Source organism: Perca fluviatilis, chromosome 6 (genome assembly GCF_010015445.1).
Source record: "Perca fluviatilis chromosome 6, GENO_Pfluv_1.0, whole genome shotgun sequence".
NCBI lineage: Eukaryota > Metazoa > Chordata > Actinopteri > Perciformes > Percidae > Perca > Perca fluviatilis.
This window is the reverse complement of record NC_053117.1, coordinates 37,445,828-37,472,342: the sequence shown is the minus strand read 5'-3', so window position 1 is coordinate 37,472,342 and position 26,515 is coordinate 37,445,828. Positions and strand designations below refer to the sequence as shown.

General features: G+C 41.2%; 1 protein-coding gene across 1 annotated transcript; it reads right to left on the bottom strand.

The window, feature by feature from the left end:
* Positions 1 to 541: 541 nt before the first annotated feature.
* On the bottom strand, positions 542 to 26,126 carry LOC120560121 (glutamine--fructose-6-phosphate aminotransferase [isomerizing] 1-like). Its single transcript, XM_039802304.1, is given in 20 exon segments — positions 542 to 2,396; positions 4,080 to 4,241; positions 4,837 to 5,004; positions 6,478 to 6,605; positions 7,048 to 7,162; positions 11,054 to 11,079; positions 11,082 to 11,210; positions 13,205 to 13,325; positions 13,738 to 13,835; positions 14,506 to 14,601; positions 15,621 to 15,784; positions 17,244 to 17,352; positions 17,490 to 17,569; positions 18,304 to 18,365; positions 18,454 to 18,588; positions 19,083 to 19,141; positions 19,284 to 19,409; positions 20,019 to 20,126; positions 22,825 to 22,932; positions 26,026 to 26,126. Coding segments are annotated over 20 exon segments (2,046 nt in total). The 5' UTR covers positions 26,033 to 26,126; the 3' UTR covers positions 542 to 2,351.
* Between the last annotated feature and the right edge of the window lie 389 nt (positions 26,127 to 26,515).

The window sequence follows — 26,515 nt, the reverse complement described above, 5'->3', positions numbered from 1 at the left end:
CACATGCTCAGTAGCTAGGGAAGGACTACTAGCCAGTCAGAAGCAGAGTATGAGGGCGTGCCACGTTAGCAGCTAGGAGAGCATTATGTGTGTTTGAAAGTGACCACATTTGTCTCTGAAGTAAAGGCTGGACTAAACAGAGCTGTTTGTGAACAGTGTTTTGTTGGAGATGGTAAGTCCCTTTGGGCTTTTTCACTTTGTAAACCTATAACCTGCACAAAAAAGGAAAAGCATAATGAGCACTTGAATGCCACTTCTTCACTCTCTAGCCTAGCTTGACGGACGTGCCCGCGGCTGCTCGTTGAGCCTCTACTCTAAACTACCATTTTGAGAAGTTGACAGTTTGTAAGTCTGATATAAAAGCAGATCCATGTAATTTAAACTGTTACAACTAGTCTCTCTTTGCCAGACCCTCTTGTTACAACTAACAGATATACAGTAATTAAGCACAATATTTGGCATATTCTAGGATGTGGGACTATGACAAGCATGCACACCCTGAACAGTTTCTTTGAATGAGCTCGGACGCTTAACAGGGGAAGTACTTTGACACTTTATTGCATCGGTTCCACTAATAAATAGTGCCCCACTTCCTCAGTAACTCAACAGATGTTGCTAGGATTCAGTGCAGTGTCCTTTCATTGCCTCCAGTTAAGAAATCAAAATGTGCTTACAGCATGTATGTGGGTTACAAAAAGTACCTGTAACAAACATCCAGTTTTTAATTTAAACCTGTTCACTTGCTCAGGAGAAGCTCAATGTTTAAGGGGGAAAAAGAAAAGCAAAAGTCAAGTTAAGGCTTGATTGCAAAAGCAAGATAAATATGTAACCTAAAATATCTGAGTTAAAAAAAAAAAAAAACTCCACATCTATTTCTTCACTACACAACTGCACGTGTACATCACTCTTTCCTTGGTGTTTGAAACAGACATTTGGGATCACACACACAGTTGGCATCTGACTTTCTATCTAAATAGACATCTGCAGTATGACATATTGCCATGAAACTGTATATTCTACCTTTAGGACTCGAAGCATCTTCGTACTGCACAAATCTACCAGCATCAGTACACGTTTAGCTACAATATACAGTAGGATAACCATACAAAATATATACGTTTTGGTTTACAAATGTAACCACATGCCATTGCAGAGATTTTTGGTTTGACAGGACATTTCAAATGACAGTAACATTCACATTTCAAACCAAAGAGTAACTTCAATTACATACAAATCCCTTAAAAAAAACAAAACAAAACAAAAAAGGAAAGAATAGCTACAAATGGTCCCAATATTGCAGTAGTCGTGGTGGCAAGGTGTGGGCTGGCAACTGGGTGCAACTTGTATTTCAGGTTAGTGAATTCATCTCAGAGTTACTTCAGTTAATAGGTTAAATGTGAACGAGATCTGGAATCCGCAGAAGAATCAAACACTAAATAATAGCTTTAAAGTAAGAGGGATGATGTACAGAGAATGGTAAAAGCAGAAACAGCGTATGGTGGCTCAGTAAACAAGTCTTATTCGTGTTAACTGAGCCCATCAAGACCAGAACGTGAAATGCTAAACACTAGGTTTATACACAAGAACAAGCTTTTGTAACCAACACAAGAAGATTTTCAGCACAGTAGTGTATTCGCGAGCGTTTCTGGGACCTAACTTGTGACGTTGCTCCTGCAGTAAACTCCGTGTCCTCAGAAGAAAGTCCAAGACAGAAACCGAGGCAAAACTGGCAAAGTGCGCTGCAATTAACGAAGAAGCGATGACCTGTGGCTTGGAATGATTTAAGATTGTCGATTACGTTCAGACGATTAGCTGCCAAGGAAAAAAAAATATCCAAACTAAACTACAAATCATTGCACTAAAAAGAGCCAGTAAGGTCTTTAAAACCAAACTTCTGTCAGTCAACGGCTTAAACAGCAGCTCCAGGATGCTTCCAGCGAGACTAATCGGCACAAAAACATTTCTCAAAAGTTTTTGAGAATTGTGAATGAACCCAAATGGTCACGGTCAGTTGCTACAGCTTCCCAAACCCAGAGCGTAATGAAGATAGGTCAGCGCCAGGCCGGACCTCGCCACCACGGACAAAACCGCTTCTCTAACAATCGTACGACAGTGATGCCAAAAGGTTTCTGGGAAAAATAGACAGTGAGATACAGATACTATGCAACAGTGAGATACACACCTGTTGAGTAAAGATTGCATTTAAAAAAAAAAAAAAAAAAGCCCTGACGCGAGACACAAACAGGACATTGTTTTCTCTTCGTTTCTGCATTCAGATGCTCCCTCGCCGTCTGTGCGCGTTTGAATGTGCGTCCGCCGGGCTTTTGCCGTTATGTGATGAATGGTGCGGTTCACTCTACGGTCACGGACTTGGCCAGGTTCCTTGGACAGTCCACCTGTACATGAATAGAAGAGGTCATTTACTACATGACAAACAAGCTGCTGCTGTTTACTAAATGCAACTGTCAAACTATCGAGTACGATTTACCAAAATCCTAACAAAGAGACACTTTAATGCCCGTCATATGACAGCACTGCTCTAACTTCCAAATCCTCGGCCAGAACGCGTCTCATCACTCAGACTTCAGATACTTGGACATACTTGAAAAAAGAAAAAGAAAAAAAAGGAGTGTGGGCGTGCTACAGAGCTGTGTGCACATAAAAGTTTGCCTCGAACAGCAGCGCAATTTGGCAGGGTTATGAATAGCCGGGGCAGCCCAGTTAGCTCTCGTTTTTAAGTCAATGCCAGGACACGTCTCCGTAGGGAAGTGCTCTAAACGCAGCATCAACACTGGCTATATTTAAATGCTGTACTTCAGTTAAAACTGTTTACTTAGACCTTTGACATCCTGCAATACAGCAAAGCCAGTGAAGTACACAAAAAGGTACATAATAATACACAACACTAATAATAGTGATGTTTTTTTTTCAACCTGGACCCTATTTCCCCGTTTTTGTGTCCAAGTGACTGACGGGAACAACAATCTTTTGAAAAAAAACATTTGGTCCAGTATTAAGCGAGATCGCTGCAGTAGGCGGGGGCAAAACAAGCTACAGTGTAAGTTAATAGGACAATTGTCCAGCTTGTATTTACCTTCACTAACGTGCTCGTTTTGCCGCTGGCAGGCTCAGATTAATATTCTAAGTGTCTGACAACATTATGGGAAGGATCCCTTCAGAGATAGACCTTTAAAACTTCTTTGAGACCTTTCTGTTTAACCAGAAACAGCTCTGAAGTTGCTAGCGCTAAACCCACCAGACTCCATTTAAAAAAAGAAATACTTTTAGCGTGTATAGAGCCAACATATTATCACATGTAAAATCGGTAAACTATGTTTATTTCAACCAAAACTAGAGTTGTTTTGGTTGGAAAAGTGGAAAGACCTGTCGACCTTCTGTCGACTTTGAATGAAAGTGTGTTTTACGATGCTAAAATGACTGTTTATTTACATGGAGTCTGGTGGGTTTAGCGAACGCAATTTTGTGGATGTTTTTGTTTAAAAAAAAAGATCTTACTCTTTAACTGAAAGGTCGACCTCCTTAGAAATCCTTTCCATAATGTTGTCAGACACTTAGAATATTAATCTGCGCCTGTCAGCGGCAAAACAAGCACTTACAGACCCTCCTCCAAAGTGCACTGGAGGGGGTCTGGCTAGTCCACAGAGCAGTCGGGGATGGGAGTAAAACATGCTCTGGTTTAATGGCATTTCTTTTAAACCAATCAGAATCGTCATGGGCGGTGCTAAACTCCGCACAGAGCCGCTGCAAAATAGTCGTGCGAGAGAAAACTCCGATTGGACAGATAGTCTAGCTAGCTGTCTGGATTTACCCTGCAGAGATCTGAGGAGCAGTTAACCATAGTCCTCAGAAATCCACCGCAGTTTAAAATTCAAACACAAAGAAAGCAGAAACGGAAAATACATGCATCTGGCGAAATTTCCTGCAGCACCGGAGCATCCCGGAAGTGGAACGGGAAGTATATAGACTACCCTTTAAGTGACAGATGAGGTAATTTATCTCATCTGGTAAAACAGTCAGGATCATCAGTTACTGCTCAACCTTGAAGGGACAGTACTCACGTCGAAACCTCGGAGGACAGCCAGGTGGAAGGACAGCAGCTGCAGCGGGATGACGCTCAGGACGCCCTGCAGGCAGTCCACACAGTGAGGCACTTTGATGGTGCGGCTGGAGCACTTGGCGGTCTCGTAATCATCTTTGTCACAGATCACGATGGGGCGGCCCTGTGAATCAAACAAAGCAAATCATCTGTCAATGTAATACCTTCCTCCCCCCCATCTCTGTTGATTTTTCCCCCAACTCTTAAACCTGCATCTGTTGCAGATTACCAACAGCGATGATGTCACGCTGAACCGACCCCTCCCTTGTATTTATTGAGGTGAAGGATCACAGGTGTGGCGCGGACAGGGCTGCGGAAATTAACACTAACGTGCAAAACGTGCTGCGCTCATCAAGTGTTCGGGGAGGTAAAAATTTAAATACTGAGTTGTAGATTCTTCAGATGTTCTGAATCACAATAACGGCACAAAAAAAACAACAACTTGCTTGTAAAATCAGAATTCAAATGTAATGACTAAGTCGGTTTCCACGACGTAATGTTGTACATTTGTAAGGCATCAAAATATTAGTTTTGGACGTGTAATAGTGTGTTCCCTGAGCATTTTAGTGAGTGAATAAACAATCTGCAGGGTCAATCGCACTGCAACAGGATATTTAAGACTGGATAATTTCACTTTTCCCCCCCTAAATATATCAACATTTGGTTAACATTAAATCACATTTAATATTTTTTTTTTGTTGAGTGTGTATGGTTCTTACCTGGCGGGCAACAATTTGCTGCAGTGCGTTCTGACATTTGGTGTAGGTGTGGTCTCTCATGATGATCATGATGACCGGCATGAGTTTATCCACCAGGGCCAGGGGGCCGTGTTTCAGCTCTCCAGCCAGGATGCCCTCTGAGTGCATGTATGTGATTTCCTTAATTTTCTACACAGGATAAAAAAAAAAAAAATAAAAAAACACACCCACAGGTTAGTCCCGCATTGCCAGACCTTAGTCCACACAGCATTCTGGGAAGGGAGAAAAACGTGCTCTGGTTTATTGGCATTTCTTTAAACCAATCACAATTGTCTTGGGCAGTGCCAAGTGCCGGACGGAGCCGCTGCAAAATAGCCTCGGGAAGGAACTTTTTTTTGGTGGAACATGTGTACGTTCAAAAGTAGTTTTAGTCGTGCAACAGAAAACTCAGATTGAACAGATAGTCTAGCTAGCTGTCTGGATTTACCCTGCAGAGATCTGAGGAGCAGTTAACCATAGTCCAGCAATCCCGGATGTGGAACGTCGTGGATATAGACTAGGAAAGTCTAAGCTGATGTTGTAGTCATTATGGTTTACATTTCAAAACATAAAAAAAACCTTCTTTTCTAAGACTTGAAGCCATTTTGCTCTGCATTTTATTATTAAAAACGGAGGAGTGAAATGTATAACATAACTCACTACAACTTGCCCAACTCTTTTGGTTTCTCAGAGTGAAGAAAAGGTCAAATATTTCTAAAAGTATTGTGAACGTCTGCTCCAGTTAGCAGAGAGACTTTTTGTGTTTCCTTTGGGAAAAGCGCGTGGTCCAAAAAGCCAAACAAATTATTGATCAAATCGTCCACTTCCTGTCTACACGATTCACATGAATGCCCTCAGGCCGACGTTTTATTGCGCCACTCAGGAAAACAAACCGCTACTTAAAGTCCTTCATTCAGCCTGCTGTCAGATTTTCAAACCTTTACAATAGTCTCTTGGAATGATCATCTTATTTTAATATTCTGAGGTTTTTAAATGATTATGAACCATTTGTCCACCCTGGAAATCCAGAGATCTCGCGAGAGCACAATTTGAGTCCCTCTGGCATTGAGTAATGATGCTCATTAACTATGACCTGGTAGCCGAGCTGCACCAATCACATCAGTGTATCCTATATAGGCGGGCCAGAGGCGAGCTAAACAGATGACGACAGTTTAACCTCCCGGTTAGCTCCGCTGGTAGCTAAGCGTACGGGGCTCTGGATACGTCACCCCGTGTATTGTTGTGATTGGTCGTAGTGTTATCCAATTGCGTGCAGTGAGATTTTCAAATGCATGCTTGGTGCCGCCCCTCCAGTTGGGCCATTTTCATTACTCAATGCCAGACCCTTAATCTTTCGGATTTGGGTCTGGATTTCCAGGCTACCATTTGTCTGGGAACCTTATTTATTTATGTATTTATTGTATCATTGTTCTTAACTTGAACTGAACTGTATTATCATACTTTCTTGCAAGCAGGTACTACTTTTCTAAAGCTCTCCAGAAAGACATGGCAAAAAATTTGACAAAAGTATTTTCTATTCTTTTTCTAAGACATTGGAAGGGAAAAAAACAATTAATATAAATCAGACAAAGTTGGCAATAAAAGAAGGCTGTACTTGCTCACCAGTGCTCCTTCCAGGCAGGTAGCATAATGGTAGCCTCTGCCCATGATCAGTACACTCTTCTGCTGGTACAGCTCTTCTGCCAACTTCTGGATCTCATCATCCAAACTGAGGACCTCCTTGATCAGATCTAACACAGAAAAACAGGAAAACAGATGCATTTGAGGATTTTTTTTTAAAAGCAAATAGGAAGCAAAAAAATAAATAAATACCATGCATAATCTTGAATAAAACACCGTGTCAACATGCTGCTGCTGTCACATGCTGGAATATGGTCTCAGACTCAAAATGTTGGGCAGGCAGCGGCAGAGCGGCCAGACATTCCTCATTAGTATACGATTAGGGACACGCCGCCATATGCTTTAGATCTAGAGGAGCATGCGAGAGCCTACAGCTCTCATCACTTGGCTTCCTCTTCCAAGAGGATAGCTCGAACAAACACAAATTAAACAGGCTTTGGGTGTACTTGATCTTTGCTCTGAGAGCGCCGTTTTCCATCCCTATACATTGTAAATCTCACATGATGATCACGATTTCCCTGGCTGAACCTGAATACTCGTGGCTTGATTTACCTGGAAGCACTCTCAGGCCCTGGATTATCTCTCGGCGTCTGGGCTGCATGGAAATCCTGTCATCGCACATCAAGAGCGCAAACATGATCAGGGCCACAAACTGGCTGGTGTAGGCCTGCACAGAGCACAAAGTCAGAAAAACAAAGCGTAATGTTAGCAAATCGTTAAAGTGCAATTGCTGAAACACATGTTCATATTTCATAGTTTTTCTCATCTACAGATTTATAAAGAAAACAGCTGTCCGAAGCCCCGTGCATGAATGTAGAAAACTACTACTGGAAAACCTTGGTTGTTGTGAACCGATGACTAAAAAGGTATAGTACTTTTCCTGTATCGCAGCTGAATATTAGGGCAATTATTTTGGTTGTCAATTAATCTGTTGATTAATCAATTAGTTGTTTCGTTTATAAAACGTCAGAAAATTGTGAAAAGCGCAACCCAAAGCCCAAGACGACGTCCTCAAATGTCTTTTGTCCACAAATCAAGAGATATTCAGTTTACTGTCACAGAGGAGAGAAGAAAGTACAAAAATATTCACATCCAAGAAGCTGGAATCAGAGAATTTGTAGTCTTTTTCATAAAAAAAAAAAAAAATGACAAACCGATTAATCGATTATGAAAATAGTTGGCGATTAATTTAATGGTCGACAACTAATCAATTAATCTTTGCAGCTGTACTCAATATTGAACACAAAGAGCAGGACCATATCCTGACTTGAGCCTCTTTTCAGTACAGTTATTTGAGTCCGTGAGTCTTCTTCTCCCTGTTTTGATGGTGGACTCTGTCTCCAGATAATAATCGGCACCAGATGAGAAATGAAAGGAGAGGTGGGTTTTAGTGCACGCCAAGCAGCATTAAAATGCATGAAGTTGAGCTCACTCAAGCTAGTGCTGCTCATCCTGGAAAACTTGGTGAACACACAACATCACATCAGAGAGCACACCCTCTGATCATTCATGCTCACACAACCTCAGCACAACGGAGACTCCATTCGTGCCGTCATCACTGCCCACTCTCCCTCTCTGTTCCTTCATCTCTGAGCATGTTTGGAGGCCTTCCATGCCCATGTGGGAGACTTAAACAGTGCTCGAGTGAAGCCAAGTCATTTCACGGGACCCTCCAGACTCAGAAATGCCCGTGTCTAGGGCCAAGAAAATTGCTGTAAAACCTTTACACTGTTTTTTTATTTCCCGCTGACAGCACGCTAGCCACAGTTCCTCAGAACTCTGATAGTCAGATGTGGCAACATATTTAATCCACATAGTAAACTGTAGAGTTGTTCTGTGTACGTATAGTGTTTTGTTACGCATAACATGCCGACTGTTACCCTGCAAAGCCCTAACCCTTACATACAGCTGAAACACGACCAGATTCCTCTCAGACAGACACACAGACAGACACAGTTATGGACTAGAAAACAAACCGTAACCCTGTAAATTCCTAATGATACAGCTATTCTCTTCTCTGCTTCTCTTCATAGTCATTCACCTACCAACCTATACCAACTTATAGAACTGGCTCAGGTTTGCCTTGCACCAGCTCTTAATTATGCTGTTATAGTTTTAGATTGCCGGGGGACATCCTTTGACACACTGAGCTCCTCTCTCTTTCCATCTGTGTGCATCCATGTCCCAGAAATGCTTGTTACTAATGTGGCTTATTCCCCGGGTTCCTTGTGTTTTTTCACCCAGCAGTTTTCCTTGGATTAGGGTGGCACCTACTGTAAATCATGGTTGCAGCTGTCACCGTGGTCCTGCTACGCACCCTGCTATGCTCTCTGCAGTGCCTTGCTACGTTCTGCTATGTCCCGCTACGTCCTGCTATGCCCTGCAGTGCCCTGCTACACCCTGCTATGCCATGAACTACTACAACTACCATTTCTAGTCATAGTTCCATTATAGTTATAGTTCCACCAAGAGCCTGGGTCTGTCCGAGGTTTCTGCCTAAAAGAGTTTCTCCTCGCCACTGTCGCACTGAATGCTTGCTCTTGGGGGAATTACTGGAATTGTTGGCTCTTTGTAAATTATAGTGTGGTCTAGACCTACTCTATCTGTAAAGTGTCTTGAGATAACTCTGTTATGATTTGATACTAAAAATAAAATTGAAGCTACGTAATTCATAAATTCATCTTCCACCATTTAGTCAGGTGACCTGCCAGAAGGATTTGCCTTTTGATAGCATCAAAGTATTTTGTCTCCACCTAATCAATAAATCTTGGATATGATCATAGAAATTGAAATAAAGCAACAAAAAAAATTCTCTTTTCCAGTTAAAACAAATAAAATAAAAACGCAAATTGGCGTGAAACTGAGAAAATAGAGGCCAAGTAGATGAATTTGGGGCTGCTAAGCAGTTGGGTGCAATACGTATTCTCCAGTGATTTGACGAGCTCGGTTGCAGCATTTGGTTGAGATGGGTGTGGGTGTGTGGCCCAGCCAGCTAAGCAGTAAACGATGGCGTCTCTGAGGCTCTGGAGCAGCACAAAGAGTCCCTGAGCCAAGCCCAAGGGCTGGACCAGAGAGGGACCAGCTCCACTCGCTCTCCTCACTAGCTGGGGCCGGGGCTCCACTATTTCTCTGCTCTGTCCAAGCTGGCAAATCCTTTTGGTTTTGAGAAGGGGGTGAGCGGAGAGGCAGAAAACAAAGTGTCCTAGCTTTACATGAGAATAGAGATGAGAATCTCAGGCTTCTTCAACTCCCCAAGGGTTCAGAGTGGAGGAAAATGTCAGCTTCCAGGAGGCGGGGACAGACTAATAATGGAGTTTTCATCTGGGTTTTATTCAGTGTCAGTGGGCGGGGAGTTCATTTATGAGATGATGCAACAAATTGGTGTACAGTTTCCTTAAACTGTATAAAAAGGTCTGTTCACCCTAATTATAAGTAGATTTCTTCTAATCCGGGTGCCATCTAGCCATGGTACACCACCTAACTAAGAAGAACTGGTAATGTGCATATACATTTGTGCTAGCGGTTTGCATCCACTTGAATTGCCACCAACTGGTCGGTTCTGTCTGAATGTATTGGCAAACATCCCTCAGTAACAAGTTAGACAATTGGCAGGTGTATGTCAATTCAAACTAGGGCTGCGACTAACAATTTTGTTACCTAGGCTATGAAATGTGTCAATAAAATATTGTAAATAAAAGTACCAAAAAAAAAATTTGTCTGACCAACTGTTCAAACCCAGAAGACTAAGGGAACAAGCACATTAACATTTTTATAAGCTGGAAGCAATACTGTTTGGGCATTTTGTGATTAGCAATCTTGTTACCAATTCATTTTAAGTTGATGCGTGCACGCACATGCACAGATAGAACTGTCACCCTGAGCTTAATGCAATAATGGACTATGCAATAACTTTCTGTAGTATTTATTTATAGTATGGGTATTAATGTATAGGTGGTAATGGGCATACGTGAGATGTGTGGGTGTGCATATATTTTTACATTTTATCTTGTATTTTAATGCTGCAAACTGGATTAAACCAACAAAGTTGTGTTGTGTAAATATATGCAATGACAAAGATCTACAGAAAGTCTGGAGCATTGGGAGTTACGCTCACAATTACAGCCAAGGGAGTAATTTATAAGGCTTGACACTGGGAACCGTGTCAACTCAAGAATGGAATGTAGGGCGAGGCAGACTTCCAGGTTGCAGGTTTTATGCACAGCAAGCATTTTTAGTAGGCTATATTTATCTATGTATTTACTTATCTAAATGTAACTTTTGTAAAGTCACTTTTTAATGAAATGTATTGTCTGTTTTGCCCGTGTTGCCGTCTTAGCTATGTACTGTTTCTGTGCTGTAGCTGTGTCCTGTCTCTCTTGTATGGTGATTTTTCGCATCTGTGGACAAAGTTTTTCGTATTCATATTCATTTTATGGCAAAAGTGTTATTGCATTTTGTGCGACTGAACCCTTTGTGTGAAAAAAGGTTGTAGATCTCATTACTGTAGACATTTCCCAAATATTGCAGCTTGCCGGAATACATAAAAAAACAGGCTCACCTTGGTGCTGGCTACGCCGATCTCCGCCCGGCATTGATGTGGACTCCGCAGTCGGTCTCCCTGGAGATGGAGCTGCCCACTGTGTTGGTGACGCCCACAGTCAGAGCTCCTCTCTCCTTGCAGTAGCGCAGGGCCATGAGGCTGTCAGCAGTCTCCCCTGGAGATTCGGCAGGGATAGAAAACAGTTGCAATGTAATGGTTTTCTGACAATAAAATAATGCTGATTTATTAGTTTGTTGGGAAATGGCTTTTTGTACCATATTTAAAACAGCTTCAGGGAAAAACCAACAAAAAAATATCACACAAAAGAAACAAACACATTCAGAAGACTACAGCAGAGCAGATACCGTCAGAGGAGAGTCAGGCCTTTTAATAGACAACGTACTTATTCCTTTTCTTTATCTACGTATTAGGGGTGCATGATATATCGACTCAATATCGTTATCGCGATATCACGCTGTGCAATATTATATCGAAAGTGTCACGATAAGTATGCAATATTTAGTTTATTTTGTGGAGCGCTGCGTCCCATCCGTTGGCTGTGTGGCTTAGTTGTGTTTGATGTAGAGCCCGCTTGAAACGCTATAATGATCATGTTTCATTGGCCAGTTACCGCGCCACTTGCACACGTTAGTGCACGTCAGCGCACGGGTCCACTACGTGACAAACCCTATGGAGCGTACCACGTGTGTGCATATTTGGACAGAGTGACAGTGTAAGTGAAGAAATAGATAGAGTCAACAAAATGGAACGAATCAAAGAGAAAGAAAAGTTGTGTCCTGTTCTCTTTATTTATTTATTTTATACTGTACCACCAGTAGAACATGTCTGGTTCTCTTTATTTATTTATTTTATACTGTACCATCAGTAGAACATGTCTGGTTCTCTTTATTTATTTATTTTATACTGTACCACCAGTAGAACGTGTCCTGTTCTCTTTATTTATTTATTTTATACTGTACCATCAGTAGAACGTGTCCTGTTCTCTTTATTTATTTATTTTATACTGTACCACCAGTAGAACGTGTCCTGTTCTCTTTATTTATTTATTTTATACTGTACCACCAGTAGAACATGTACTGTTCTCTTTATTTATTTGATACTGTACCATCAGTAGAACATGTCCTGTTCTCTTTATTTATTTGATACTGTACCATCCGTAGAACGTGTCCTGTTCTCTTTATTTATTTATTTATTTTATACTGTACCACCAGTAGAACATGTCCTGTTCTCTTTATTTATTTATTTATTTTATACTGTACCACCAGTAGAACATGTCCTGTTCTCTTTATTTATTTATTTTATACTGTACCACCAGTAGAACATGTCCTGTTCTCTAGACATGGTCCTTATTTATTTATTTATTTATTTATTTATTCATTCATGTTGGACCAGTCCAATATGACGGTCAGTTGAAATAAACCTTGTGTTGTAAGAAAACATGTTTAATTTGTTATGAATTCAATTTGATGCATTTTCCCGTAACTTTTGTAATTTTGTTTAAAAAGGTTAAAAAATATGGAAATTAATATCGATATTGCAGTATTCATAATTTATATCGCAAACTCACATTGTGTTAATATCGTGCAACCCTACTACTTAGGTTCTATTTTTTATTATTTATATTTATATGTTGTTTGTTTTAGTAAGTTTAATTATTTATTTTATTTATCAGTTGTTTTTATTCTACGTATTTATGGATTTTGTTTTAACAATCTACAAGTTATGCACTTATTAGCCACTGTTTAGAGCCTTTATTTATATATTTAAGTATCTTTTGGTTTGTAAGTGTCATGCTTCTGGAGTTTCCTCGCTTATGATCGCGTTTCCTCAGCTCTGTTCAGCTGTTTTTAATTAATACATTTTTGTCGATTTAGGGTTGGGTGGGTGAATGGGGCAGGGCAACTTTGTGCTACATTTACATGTATGGAAAGTGCTACATAAATACTGATTGATTGATTGATTGATTGATTGATGGACTGACTGATGGAGTAAACTCAACTGTACAAGTTTGACTTGACAATTTGCGGAGACTCAAGATGAGCACAGGAAAAGATAAAGCAGGAAGAACCACAGTGGCTCCCAGGGATGGAAAGAGGAACAATGGGGAATGTGCATTAGATCAAGTCCAGATGGCAGCGGCCTCCGCACCTGACTGGCTGATGAAGAAGCAGACGTCGTCTCGGAAGACGGGAGTGTTCCTGTCCAGGAAGTCGCTGGCCAGCTCCACCATGACCGGCAGCTCGGTTAGCTCTTCGAGGACCTGGCGGGTCTGGGGGAAGCGACAGAGCATTAATCAGCATCATTCTGTAACGTGCCAGCGCACAAACCTCACTCTTGTGTCCACAACACAGCCTGGGGCGTAATCTACTTTTGATTTCACTTGTTTGAATTCAGACGTCACGTTTATTCATTTGAAGACATTTTTTAAGTTACACATCTGTTGTTTTGCACAGTTTATACAAATAAAAGGAAGATTTTTCAGTCATTTGTCTGCAGCTCATCTGTTGAATAAATCGTGAGATATTCGTATCGTCAACTTAAACTTGTGCATCTTATCGAATAGCGTGCTGAGTGTATCGTTGCATCAATACCTGCTAGTCTGATGGATTCAATGTGAATGGCAATACAGACATGCTTTCATTATGTGCATTTAGGCCAAAGAAGAAAAAATGGCTACTCACCGCTACCCCGGCATGGTAGCTGGTGCCGCAGGCAATAAGGATCAGCCGCCGACACCTCTGGATCTCTTTGATGTGGTCCTTCAGTCCACCCAGTATCACTGAGAAGCAAACAGCTAATCCATCATTCTGCTCCGTGACTCATTAAAAACATGATGTCATGCGGTGATATGCAGGCAACTGAAATAATGTGTTCATATGTGCTTTCTTTTTTTTTTCCCTTTCAAATGCTGAATAGAAGACATTTGAGCATGACTAATGGGACAGAGTGGAAAATAGTGCATTCACAGGTGTTTTACTACATCAATGCCCCACTGAGAAAAACTAAACTGTATTAGGGCTGGGCAATTAATCTAATTTTAATCGTGAATACGATTTCTGCTCCTAAGGATCACAAATCGAGAAAAACGATTATTTTTGCACATTATGTAGGTTATAAGGAAAATTTTACAGTTAAAAGGTGTTTTCACTGCTGATTTGTTTAACATTTCACTATTGTTTTTTAAGTTCAATAAATTCAACATCTTTCCAAAAGTCAATGATAAATAATCGTGATTTCAAAATTGAAAGTAACTGCGATTATGATTTTTTCCATAATCGAGGAGGCCTAACTTTGTGAATCCCTATGGAAGGGCCATACTAAAATCACAGCAGTACTCTTATGAAAAATATGAGACAGATCAACAATGCAGTAATTGTTATGTTGAATATAATTGAGAGCTGAGAGGTTATGTTTTTTTTTTCTCTTCTCCATAACTGAGCAGCCCTAACCTGTGTTGTCGTTGAAGTTGATTCTCCCCCTCATGGTATTGACCACAGACTCGGGCTGCTCAAAGATCTCCTTCTGCATGAAGGAGCTGTAGTTGCCTGTGGTGGGAGGATCAGAAATCAGGGGAACATTTCCAACACTAGTAAAAGAATAAATAAAAGGAGGTCAATGCCTCTTAAGAACACAGTGATGGACTTTTTATAAAGTGTGAGCCCACTTGTGGCTGTCCGAGAAGGGTCTTGTTGACACACGTTAAATACCTGAAAACTTAAAACCAAAAGCTCCGAGAGGAGCAAGAAAATCTTTACAATGTTTTACTGGCTGGCCTGAGAATGTAGGGAGTTACTGTCTTATGTTGCTTTATTAATGTATTCAGAGCTAGAGGGTTAGTCATCCCTTAAAGTCAAGGAAAACAAACATGAGCCATCAGGGAGATAGTGTTTTTCCATCAATAATAAACCGTGACACTGAAATACGCGAGTGTTTTAAAGCCTGCTGCTGACAGCTATTTGGGTCATGCAAATTAGGTTATTCAGCAGAAAGGCTCCAGGAACTGAAACGGAGGAGAGAGGCTGAGTAATGACAGGACCACAAAGGAATGTCGAGAGCAGCCAACATCAGTTTACCTCTGCCCTCTGCTGGATTACTGAGGGAGAGTCGGTGGAGAAGAAGGAAATGCAAAAATCCACGTTTTTTTATTGTGTGGACATTGTTATTGTGAGTTGAAGTTGATTTGGTTTGATATTTACCCTACAGACATGAGAGAGGTTTCAATCTTCTCGCATAACTCTTGTATAGAAGTATAAATCACGCTTAAGGCTAAGAGAGGGAAGGTAATAAAGTCCTGCAACTCCGTCCAGCTTCCCTCGGGGTTCAACTGCTCCAGCAGGGTTGTAACAAACTGCATGATAACAAGGATGGCCTAAGGGCTGCACGTTAAACAGGCAGCTCAGTTAAATAAGCAGCCAGTGTCCAATAGAGACTTACACAATAATAACAGGGTTTCAGGACAAAATTACAAAGCAGCTCACCAATGATTTATTTGCAAATATGGGCAGGGGCACATGTATGGTGGGAAGAAAAGAGAGAACAGGTCAAAGGCAGACCTTCCACTCACCCTTCATGATCTGCTGTAGCTCCATCTGCAGGGTCTGGATGGCGCGGGCAGGGTAGTCTCCGGCCGTGCGCTTTATCCTGTGGATGGACAGCCGGCCTTCCATCACGGCAGCCACGTCGTCGTCCTCCAGGAAGATCACCCGGTTCGTGTGCTCGATCACTGCGCTGTTGTGACGAAAGAAACGGTCAAAAAAAACAATCAAACAGAGCTGCACAATATATCGCTTTTTCTTTTTTAACTCATCATCGCAATATCAACTTGCGAGATAAAAGACATATCACCAAAGACCCTCAGAGATTTGTTTTGTTAGTTGAAAGAAAATAATCAGCAGAAGAACTAAACTTCATAATGTAACAGTCGTTCTTTTGTTTAGTGGTGCCTTTTATATTTCAATTCGATGTTCAATTTGTTCAATAAAAGACTGTCGGAAATGTTTTCCTTTCATTGGTTTTAAATTCAACAAGCAATTTGTTGTATTTTACCAGAATACTGAAGAGCAGCAGAAATGCAGAACCGAGTACATTTTAACATCAGTTTATTTATCACTACAGCTGTCAGTCTTCCTCTATAATACCATTCAAATGTTATTTTTTTTTTAAATATTCAAATAATATTCAAATATTTAATGCTCATATGCAGCCTGTTATAAATATGTACTACACTACTCAGGCATATGCATTGTCAATGCCACTATAAGCATGTGGTTGTTGTTACACGTTCTGTCCACTAGAGGGACTTCTAACATCAGCCTGGTCTCGAAGGGGGATCTACGTCACGGCGCATTGCATTTCTGGCACGCCGCGCTCTACATTATTTTCCACCACGAGCACACAGCGACACAAATCAACAAAGAACTGTAATGAAACATGATCTAACAAGTGTAGTGAAGCAGCTCTGTTGTAAAGGCTAACGTTGCTCAGTTAGCACAATGACATCATGTTAGAAAGCACAGCCGAAACGATGTGTCATAAACTAAAGTAACAATAGTGTTAGCCACAATGCTAAGGGCATTGATAACTAAGCCAAACGGTGCTGTCACTACTATTATAGTGATTTATAAGCAACCCGTTTCTTGCAGATTGGCACATTACTGAGAATGCAGCTGTAAGAACATATGAAGTCAAAGCTAACTCTGACAGCTGTATGGCAGCTAACATTAACTTTAGCTGTCTCCATGAAGCTCCTAAGCTCCTATAACTCGCGACGCAGTTAGGAAACCAGAACGAACTAACTAATGATAACATAAGCACTTTGGCTCGGTGGATGTCGATTTTAAAGTCATGTTAAAACCATTTCCTGTCCTTCTTCCGATTTCCAGCCGCAGCCTGTCACTCACGCGGTACGTAACGTTAGCTCACAATGCCTTGCGTTTCTCACTTCCGTAACTTTTTATTCAGACGTGACAAGAGAAGACGGAGATTAGCTAATGTTAGCCCACCTATTTACAAAATGTTTTTTCCCCCCGAATAGTATTTATTTTTTTACTATTCGAATTATATTCGACTTTCGGAATTTGCTCCAACAGCCCTAATACACACTCCACCGATAAAGCGGAGACATATGGATCTGCGGAGCACGCTTAATGGAGCATCTTTGGACGCAAAGACATGGGTATCTGCTTACCTTGCATCAGAGGCAAAGTAGTACTCCACGGCTTTCTGATCCACGGGGAACAAGCAGGTGTCCTGGTCCATCCTGGGTATGGCACTGCAGCCCTTCTTGTCTTTAGCGGCTGGAGGGGGGTGGGGGGTTTAGGGGGAGAGAGAGAGAGAGAAAGAAAGAAAGATCTGGGCCTCAGAGACACTTGTGCAATCACACATGGACAAATTAGACAAAAAAATAAAAAACAAAACAGACATTTAAACTTACTGGAGCGGTAGAGCACAGGAATATGATCGGAGGACAGTTTGTGATCACTCCTCACTCCCATCAGCAGGGGACTTCCCCTCCTGCACAGCAACATTTTTATGAGCCAACAATACTTTAATCTTTAATTACTAAAGTATACAAAATAGAAAAAGGAGTAAGAGTTTTTTTGTTTTTTTTTACTTCTTCCTTCTCCTTTTTTGAACAATCCTTATTTGAATCAGTTACAAAAACAAACTTATTCTTACTCGTTACATACACACAGTACAATGTAGTGAAAATCTATTTTCTGCATTTTAACCCATCCTAAGTATTAGGAGCAGTGGACAGCAAATAGCATTGGGGTTGGTGGGGGATTTATTTATTTTTTAAAGATAATCTTTTGGGCATTTTCGGCCTTCATTTTTGACAGGACAGCTGAAGACATGAAAAGGGGGGGGGAGAGGGGGAATGACATGCAGCAAAAGGGCCGTAGGTCGGAGTCGAACCCGGGCCCGCTGCGTGGAGGAGTAAACCTCTATATATGGGCTCCTGTTCTACCAACTGAGCTATCTGGGCGCTCGGGTTGTCGGGGGATTGAACCACCAACCTCATGGTCGTGGGGCGACCACTCTTCCCGAGCCACAAGCAACCCTAAATGGAATTTTGAAAGATATGTTCGCTGAAGATTTTATTTGTCTTGGTTTTCTTGCCTGTACTCAAACGTACATTTTCTTATTCATCTTAACATGTTCAAAATGAAACTAAATAAACAGCTTTATTATCCGCAATCTTATCTGCAATAACTAACAGTTTGACAGCATCAGCGGGAGCGTACCTTGTGCCAACTGCCTCTCCGGGGTAGTGGACGCTCTTGAACACCAGGGCAAAAGCTCCCTCCTGGCAGGTGGAAAAACAAACACATCAGACAGGCTCTTCTGTCTGCTGATCACTTCAGGAGCAGCGGTGTGCTCGAGCATGCCCTTACCAGCTGCTGGGTGACCCGTTCCACCAGCGTGGCGAAACTGATGTCGTCACTCTCCCGGTTGTCAAACATGTACTTCACCAGCTTGGCGATGGTCTCTGTGTCAGTCTCTGACTCAAACTCGTAGCCTTTGCTCTCCTGTGGGGGAAGAGGAGAGAGTTAGTCCTTTCTAGTCCTGATGAAAAAATGTCTAGAATAGAGCTGCAATGATTAATCGATTAGTTGGCATCTATTAAATTAAATCGGCAACCATTTCTTGATTTCTGATTCTGGCTTCTTAAATGTGAATATTTTCCAGTTTCTTCACTCCTCTGTATTTTTAAGCACAAAACAAGACATTTGAGGACATCAACTTGGGCTTTGGGAAACTGATACACATTTTTCACCATTTTCTGACATTTTTATTGACCAAACAACTATTCATTGAGAAAATAATCCACAGATTAGTCGACAACGAAAATAATCGATAGCTGTCGCCCTAGTTTAGTTGAGGCCTCTGTGGATTTATCTGTCTCAGTTTTAAAAACTATATATTAATTGAGAAAATAGTCGTCAGATTAAATCGACAATGTAAACAATCGTTAGTTGCAGCCTTAGTCTAGAATGGTTTATGAAAAAAAATATTTGCTCACCAAGAACTTCCTCAGGTCTTTGTAGTTGGTGATAATTCCATTGTGGATGACGATGAACTCTGCAGACCAGAAAGATTATCAGAAACTTTACGATAGCTGCAACCAGGTCAGAAAAAAAGTGACTGAGCTGTTGTGAAATACAAGGTCAAACGTTTAGCGGTGTGGAGTCCGTTAGCTTTCCCTCCGTAAAACACAACCCACCGTTGGTCTTGTCAGATCGATGTGGGTGGCTGTTGACTGGGCTTGGGACACCGTGAGTGGCCCAGCGGGTGTGAGCAATGCCGACATGAACGTCAAACTCCACATCCAGGTCCATATCCTGCTGCTCTAAAAGGTGAAATAAGCAAACGCCAACACAGACAATATTTAATATTCCAAACCAGGGTTTCCTCCCAGTGCATTGCAAGCCTGGTGGCCCACCGGGCCCAAGTTGCCCCCCCACTGGGCCTAAGCCACTGGGAATTACTGTTTAATGTATTTTTAAGACGTTTTTTTTTTTTAAACTACAGTTACAGTGGGGGCAGCTCGATTGGAAACTTAGACATAGTCTCACATTCAAATCTCCAGTTAGCTTTTAGCGACGAAACTTTGATAAAATTGTCGATAAAAAAAACTTGACAAATGTCAGAAAATCAACAAAAACTTTGAAAAACCTAAGAAAAGGGCAACAAAAATGTAGAAAAAAGCGATAAAAACCATTGCAAAATGTAATCCCCCCGTAAATTACGCCTAAGGATTCCGTCCATGATTATCACAGAAACTTTACATTAATGCTGCCATCAGTCTGTGACTGGCCCCAGCCGGGCCCTTGTCGAAAATACAGACACTTGCCACCGGGCTAAACAACTCTTCTGGGGGAAACACTGCAACTGCACCAAAGTATAAAGAATGATAATCAATAAGACTGCATTTGTTAATCCATGGCACTTGGCTTACTGTTGATCTCCTCATCCAGAGCCTTCACTTTCCCACGTTGCTTGATCAGGTGGATGGACTTGGCATTTGACTCCCAGTCCTTGCCATTGCCACCATCAATTCCCACACCTAACAAAATGATAACAAAGTAAGAAATAGCGTTGAGTTACAGTAATCACAGCTCCTTAAGTATAGAAAAGAAAAATGCTATGGTGCTATTACCACTTTGCAAGTAGCGTCCTGTTTTTGTGGTCTAATGTCAGAACAGAATTCCAACATAACATGCTGCTACACTCATCTAGTACATGGGGAAGACGGCGTGAAACGCAAAATGGACTTTACATACAGGGAATTAGCTCCATTAGTGGTGCAGTAGGTCTAACCCAGCAACATGATAATGGACGTTCAGTTATTCGGTGTACATCAGACATGTCTTTTGTTTAGAGCTGCATAGATTAATCAATTAATCGATTAGTTGTCAATTAGAAAATAAAAAAAATCGCCCAAGTCGGTTGGAGTCATTTTTTTTATATATATATAAAAAAAAAAAAAATTATATAGTTATGGTGCGTTCTTTTTGTCTTGTAATCGCGACTAGTAGCTCGAGCGTGAAGTCACATCCGTGTCGAAAAACGAATAACCAGCGGGTTGTTGCGTTCTTTTTGTCACACGATACTACGAGTCGGAGAAAAGATGGATTTTTGTAACATTTTTAGTAACATTTAGGATTATATTCACCCAGTTATTGACATATTACACAGATATATTTAACAGTTTGATACATGAAAATTACGTTTTGATTAACGTTAACGTTAGGCTACTGCTCTGCTTTCTGCTCAAGACTCGGCTTAAAGCCATTGTTGTCATATAGCAACCGAGCGTCTCTAGCCAATTTCAGCTGCACAAGCTACAAAATAACTAATCAGGCAGTATTTAACTCCTAATAAGACTGTGGAGACATGCCTATAGGTAGCAGTATACAGCGCTATGTTTAACTCCTAATAAGACTGTAGAGACATGCCTATAGGTAGCAGTATACAGCGCTATGTTTAACTCCTAATAAGACTGTAGAGACATGCCTATAGGTAGCAGTATACAGCGCTATGTGTACGACTTCTTCATTTGGTTACAACAAAGACAAAAGTGCTTAAAATTGTAGAAAACCACAATGTTTACTACGTGTGATGCACGACGTAGCCATCTCTGAAAGTGAGCTCGGGGTCCTGAGATCAGACGACTTGACGAGTCGTATATACGACCTCGGGGGCGTTCTTTTTGCAACTTCCGGGTCGTAACTCCGGAAAACGACTCTTAAAACTACTTTGGTGGACAAAAAGAACGCACCATTATTGTTGTCTGTTTCCAGCTTCTTAAATGTGAATATTGTTCTAGTTCCTTCTCTCCTCTGTGACAGTAAACTGAATATCTTTGAGTTGTGGACAAAACGAGACATTTGACGACGTCATCTTGGGCTTTGGGAAACACTGATCCACATTTTTCACCATTTTCGGACATTTTAAAGATGAAACAACTCATCGGTTAATGGAGAAAATAATCAGCAGCTTAATCGACAATGAAAATAATTGTTAATTGGCCCTACTTGTGTTACTAACTCATTATAACAGATGAACAAAACATCAAGTGTGACTGATAAGAAGATTGTAAAGCTGCATTAACTTTATTTTGGACTGTAAATACTATTATCATCAACTTGGTGGCATTAACATTACATGTCATTTAGCGGACGCTTTAATCCAAAGCAACTTCCAATTAAGCGCTTTCAACCTTGAAGGTGTGTAGGCTTTCGTCCGTCAATCAATGGGAAGCTCATTCCACCATTTAGGAGCCAGGACATGAGCCATTAACAGAACAACTGTCAGACAGTTAAGGGGACAGTGAAGAAAAGAGGCCTGATAAAAAACAAAAGTGTGTGTTGTTGATTAGGGCTTTGACTTTTGCCCAAAAATCATATTCGAAGTTCGTTTCTTTATTAATATTCGAATATTTATTAATAATATTTTGACCATTAAATGCCTTCAGTAAGACCTATATTGGTATCAAACTTAAGTAAAAAAAAAAAAAAAAAAAATGAAAAGTCAGAACCTGGATTAAACACAGCTTTCACTGTAGTGGTCTGATGTTTATACTTGTGTGCTGGTGTGTGCGTCAAGCTGGCGTGTATGTGTGTGGGCAGCAACTTTTTTTTCACAAAAGCGACTAGCGATAAATCTGGCGACTTTCTGTAGAAAAGACAGCGACTTTCTGTATAAAAAAAAAAAAAAAAAATATTGTCCAGAGGGCACGGAAGGTATTGCTGCGGCCCCAAAACAGTCCCCTCTCTCTTCTGTTGAGTGACTGAGGAGCAGCCCCTCCCTCCCCTCTGTGCTCTCTCCTCATGTGCAGCAGCACTGCGAGCAGGCAGGTAGAAAGGGGAGAAGGGACAGGGTGCGGGGGCCGGTGTAGGTAGGAGAAAAAGCGGCACGCGACGGGAGAAAGACGCCGCTGAGCTGGCCTGGCGCTGGGCGAGCCAGCCTTCTTTGAGAATTAGGGGGGAATGCAACGCTACCAAGCCACGGCAGAGAGACGTGTGTCGGCGCGACGTGTAGTTACATTTTGAAATGCGTGAAAAAGTCTCGGAATCTGAATTGAAAACAACGTTTACAAGCAAACGCATTTACAAAAAGTAATGCCCATAACCGGTTCGAATATTAAGGGCTGCCTAATATTAGTTCGAATGTCATTTATTTTTTTATTTTCGAATGATATTCGAATATCAAAGTTCGGAGTCAAAGCCCTATTGTTGATATGAGCCTTTTCCTTCTCTCACCAGCTGAGTCGTAGCCTCTGTACTCCAGACGGTGCAGACCTTTGAGCAGGATCTCAAGGATCTCCCGGCGAGTCCTTGGCACTTGGTAGTTGAGATAGGCAAAGATTCCTGGGGAGAGGAAAGAACAACATGTCAAGATTCAGTGCGGTGTTTCTAGAATTACAGCCCTCAAATAGTTTTTTTGTTCATTACTTCTTCCTTTAAAAGCAAGGCCGCCCAATTCGGGGCCCGTGCTCCCTTTGTGAAACTCGTGCTTACTCTCCTCTTATTTTGAAAGTGCTGTAAAATCCTAGACGTAATGACTACGAAACGTACATTTTGTGCAGCTCAAGAGTAATTCATCCGAGTTTGACGGCAATGTAAAGCACAGCACTGGTAAACTCGTCGTCATCTGGGTGCTGGTAAACTTATTAAATTACATACGTTTTATCTGCGAACAATTATGGTATTCTTTGAGATCAACATTTATTTTTAGCACGTGGCCTTCCATCCAGATACATTTTGGCCCTTCATCTGAAAGAGTTTGGGAACCTCTGCTTTAAAGTATGCTTAAGAGTGCAGCTGAAGGCACAGATCGATTGAAATGCCTGTGATTCTATGTGAAAATGTTAAGTTAGTGGGACAAGAATTACTTTGTTATGTCAGCCTTTTATTATGTACAAGACTAAAAGTAAAAACAGTATTGTGCATGATGCACGAGAAACCAGTCTTACAAGCACGGGAAAAACAGATTTCTGTCTTGGCAGTAGGACATGCTAAGAGACAAAGGAGCAAAGCTACAGCCTTGGTGTTTGGCAAACTGGTATCTCCTGCTGTCACAGCAACACAATAAATCTCATCAAGATGTTTTGGTTTTGTTCCAAGATCCTCACATAGAACGCAAAGAGAAGATGTTTACAGAGTCACCTTGTAAGTCTGACTGAAATGTGTCGGTGTACAATTGCAAAACTGACTCGAAGACGATTATGGTTAGAGCTGAAAAGATGAATCTATTAAGATAATCAGTTAATTGGTTTGAGTCATTTTTTTTACGAAAAGAAAAAAGTAGAAATTCTCTGAGCCGAGCTTGTTAAATGTGAATATGTTCTAGTTTCTTCTCTCCTCTGGGACAGTAAACTGAATATCGTTGAGTTGTGGACAAAAGACATTTGAGGACGTCATCTTGGGCTTTAGGAAACACCGATCCATATTTTTCACCACTTTATAGACCAAACAACGAATCGATTCATTGAGAAAATAATCAACAGATATAGTCGACAGTGAAAACAATCGTTCATGGCCGACATGGAACAGTGGGTAGAGTGGGGTAGAGTTATGGTACAATAACAAGCCCACATGAATCAAGACCTAAGCATAACTAATTTCAGCAATAATCAGCAGTCTTTCCTGCATATATTTGACATCCACACAGCTAGTGTAATCCTTATCCAGCGTATAACTCACACTGAAAGGAGTTTCACCTTAATTAGCCAAAGGTGGGGCATTAAATAAAGTTCAGATAAGTGCAAATATAGCGCCAGAGGGCTGGCTGGTTCAACAGAGCATTCATTCAGAGCAGCGGGTGATGGAGGGAGGCAGTAAGGGGAAAATCCCCATGGTGCAGGGCATGCAGGGAAAATAATTTACACGGACAGCATTTTCTATTTCGATATCCTAATATGTGTTATGTAATGTATGTGTGTAGGCTATATATGAATGAGCTTATGTACATAAATGTCCATTGTGATGTCAACTTTGTCAGTTATATGTGGGAATATTGTGTTATATGTTAAATTAGTAGTTTTTCCAGACATTCTACATGTGAAAGGGATGGGGGTAGGGATATTATTGAGAGCTTATTTGTGTATAGAGTGTGCATGTGTTTTTTTTTTTTTTTTTTCCTATTTGTTTGTATCTACTCTGTTGTTCTGCTGTTCTGTTGCTCTATACATGATCCGGAGGACCCCCATGAAAACGAGATGTTGCATCTCATGGGGCTGATCCTCTAATAAATGTTCATAAATAAATAAATATCCTAAGAATGACAACTAGTCTATCTGGTCTGATAGGTCTGGTTTACTCAGAGATTGTAGTGACAGTGATGGGAGACAGAGAGGAATCGGTTATCAGGGCTGAAAGAAGGAGACAGACACCGTGGGACACAGTGGTGTAGTCTAGCTAGTAGCGGCCGGTAGTCTCTCTGCATGTTCAAAAGAGTTTGTTCGGTTTGCAGTAACATTACTCGACTCGTATTTGCGAAAAATAAATGGCTAGATGAAGTAAATGTTCTGTCACAAAACGTATGTTGTTACGGGGTATAAGTGCAGTTTAGCGCCCCAAATTATTTTCCAAAAACTGAGTGTCCCAAATGATGGTGGTTATTGTTAGGGATATACAACACCTGTTAGACAGGTGGTTTAGCAGGTTCAGGACATTGTGTGGGGAATTTGGGACACTGAAATGCACGTATACCGTTGTTACGTATCATTGCACATTTTTAAGTGGGTATATGGAAATTATGGAGGTTTCTTTGTGGGTATACGACGTAAGCCTGCGTATCACGTAGACTGGGGACACGGGCAGATACACGTAAAGCATCCAAAACTACATTCCCCAAACGGATCATGACGAAATGAACATTTCTGGGTACTTTCTCATAAGTTAGCTAGTGCAGTATGATGGATACACGAGTGTTGCATCCAACCAGTCGACACTTCTTTCACCCTTTCATTTTTTAGCACAAATAGTATGCGGAAGACTCCAATTACAACAAGTCAATGGCAATGTTAACTCTTAGCTAGTCCAAACATTCAACGCTTGATAACAAACCAACGCGACAGAGGTTTAGTGAAAAATTACGCGATGGACGTAACGTTAACTTAACGTTAACGTCGTCGCAAACCACGTTAAGTAAAGCTGCGTTAGCAGGATGAAACATGTCATCGTTAGTCCCAGATGTCGGCTTGCCGTCAGACACTGACAACTTTAAACACAGAGATAGCTAGCAAGTAGAGCAAAATGAAAAAGGTGCTTTATATTTTGCTAGCTAACAGCATCAGCAGCAGCTCATGTTCGATAACGCAGGTTAGCCACCCTTAGCTATTTTCAACTAAGGTTAGCTCATTTAGCCTAACCTAACGTTGCTTTTGCTGTTCTGGTAAATAATATATAAGACACGTTTCCCACTTAATAATATAAATGTAGGATTAATTCAGTACTCACCACACATGTCTGCAGTTTGGATGCCAGTTACAGCTACTCTGGTAGCTGGGGAACGCCTGTCAGTTAAAGCTTCGCCCCTTCTGTCTCCACACTGACTCAGAGCCAACCGCCTTCGACCATAGCGCCTTCTGATTGGTCGAGCGGTCTGTCAGTCAGGTTGCACCTACCGACGCAGGCAGACGCAGGCACTCCTGACGTGGCATCAGGATGCATTTCCGTGAGACACCCTAGACACCAGACACCCGAGACACCCAGCATGTATGGGGCCATTATTGTAGCAAAACTATTTGCATAGGTGTGTGAAGGGTTTTGCAACTGTATCTCAATCCGTGTGTGGATAAATGTGTAAAATAATACTTAAATGTGTACTGACATTTGTGAATGTGTACAAGAATGTGTGTGTGGATTTGGTTAAGTTATTCTCATATTTAGGAGATACAGAGGTGATATGATTCAGGTGTATAAGCTTGTACAGGGAATATATGAAGTA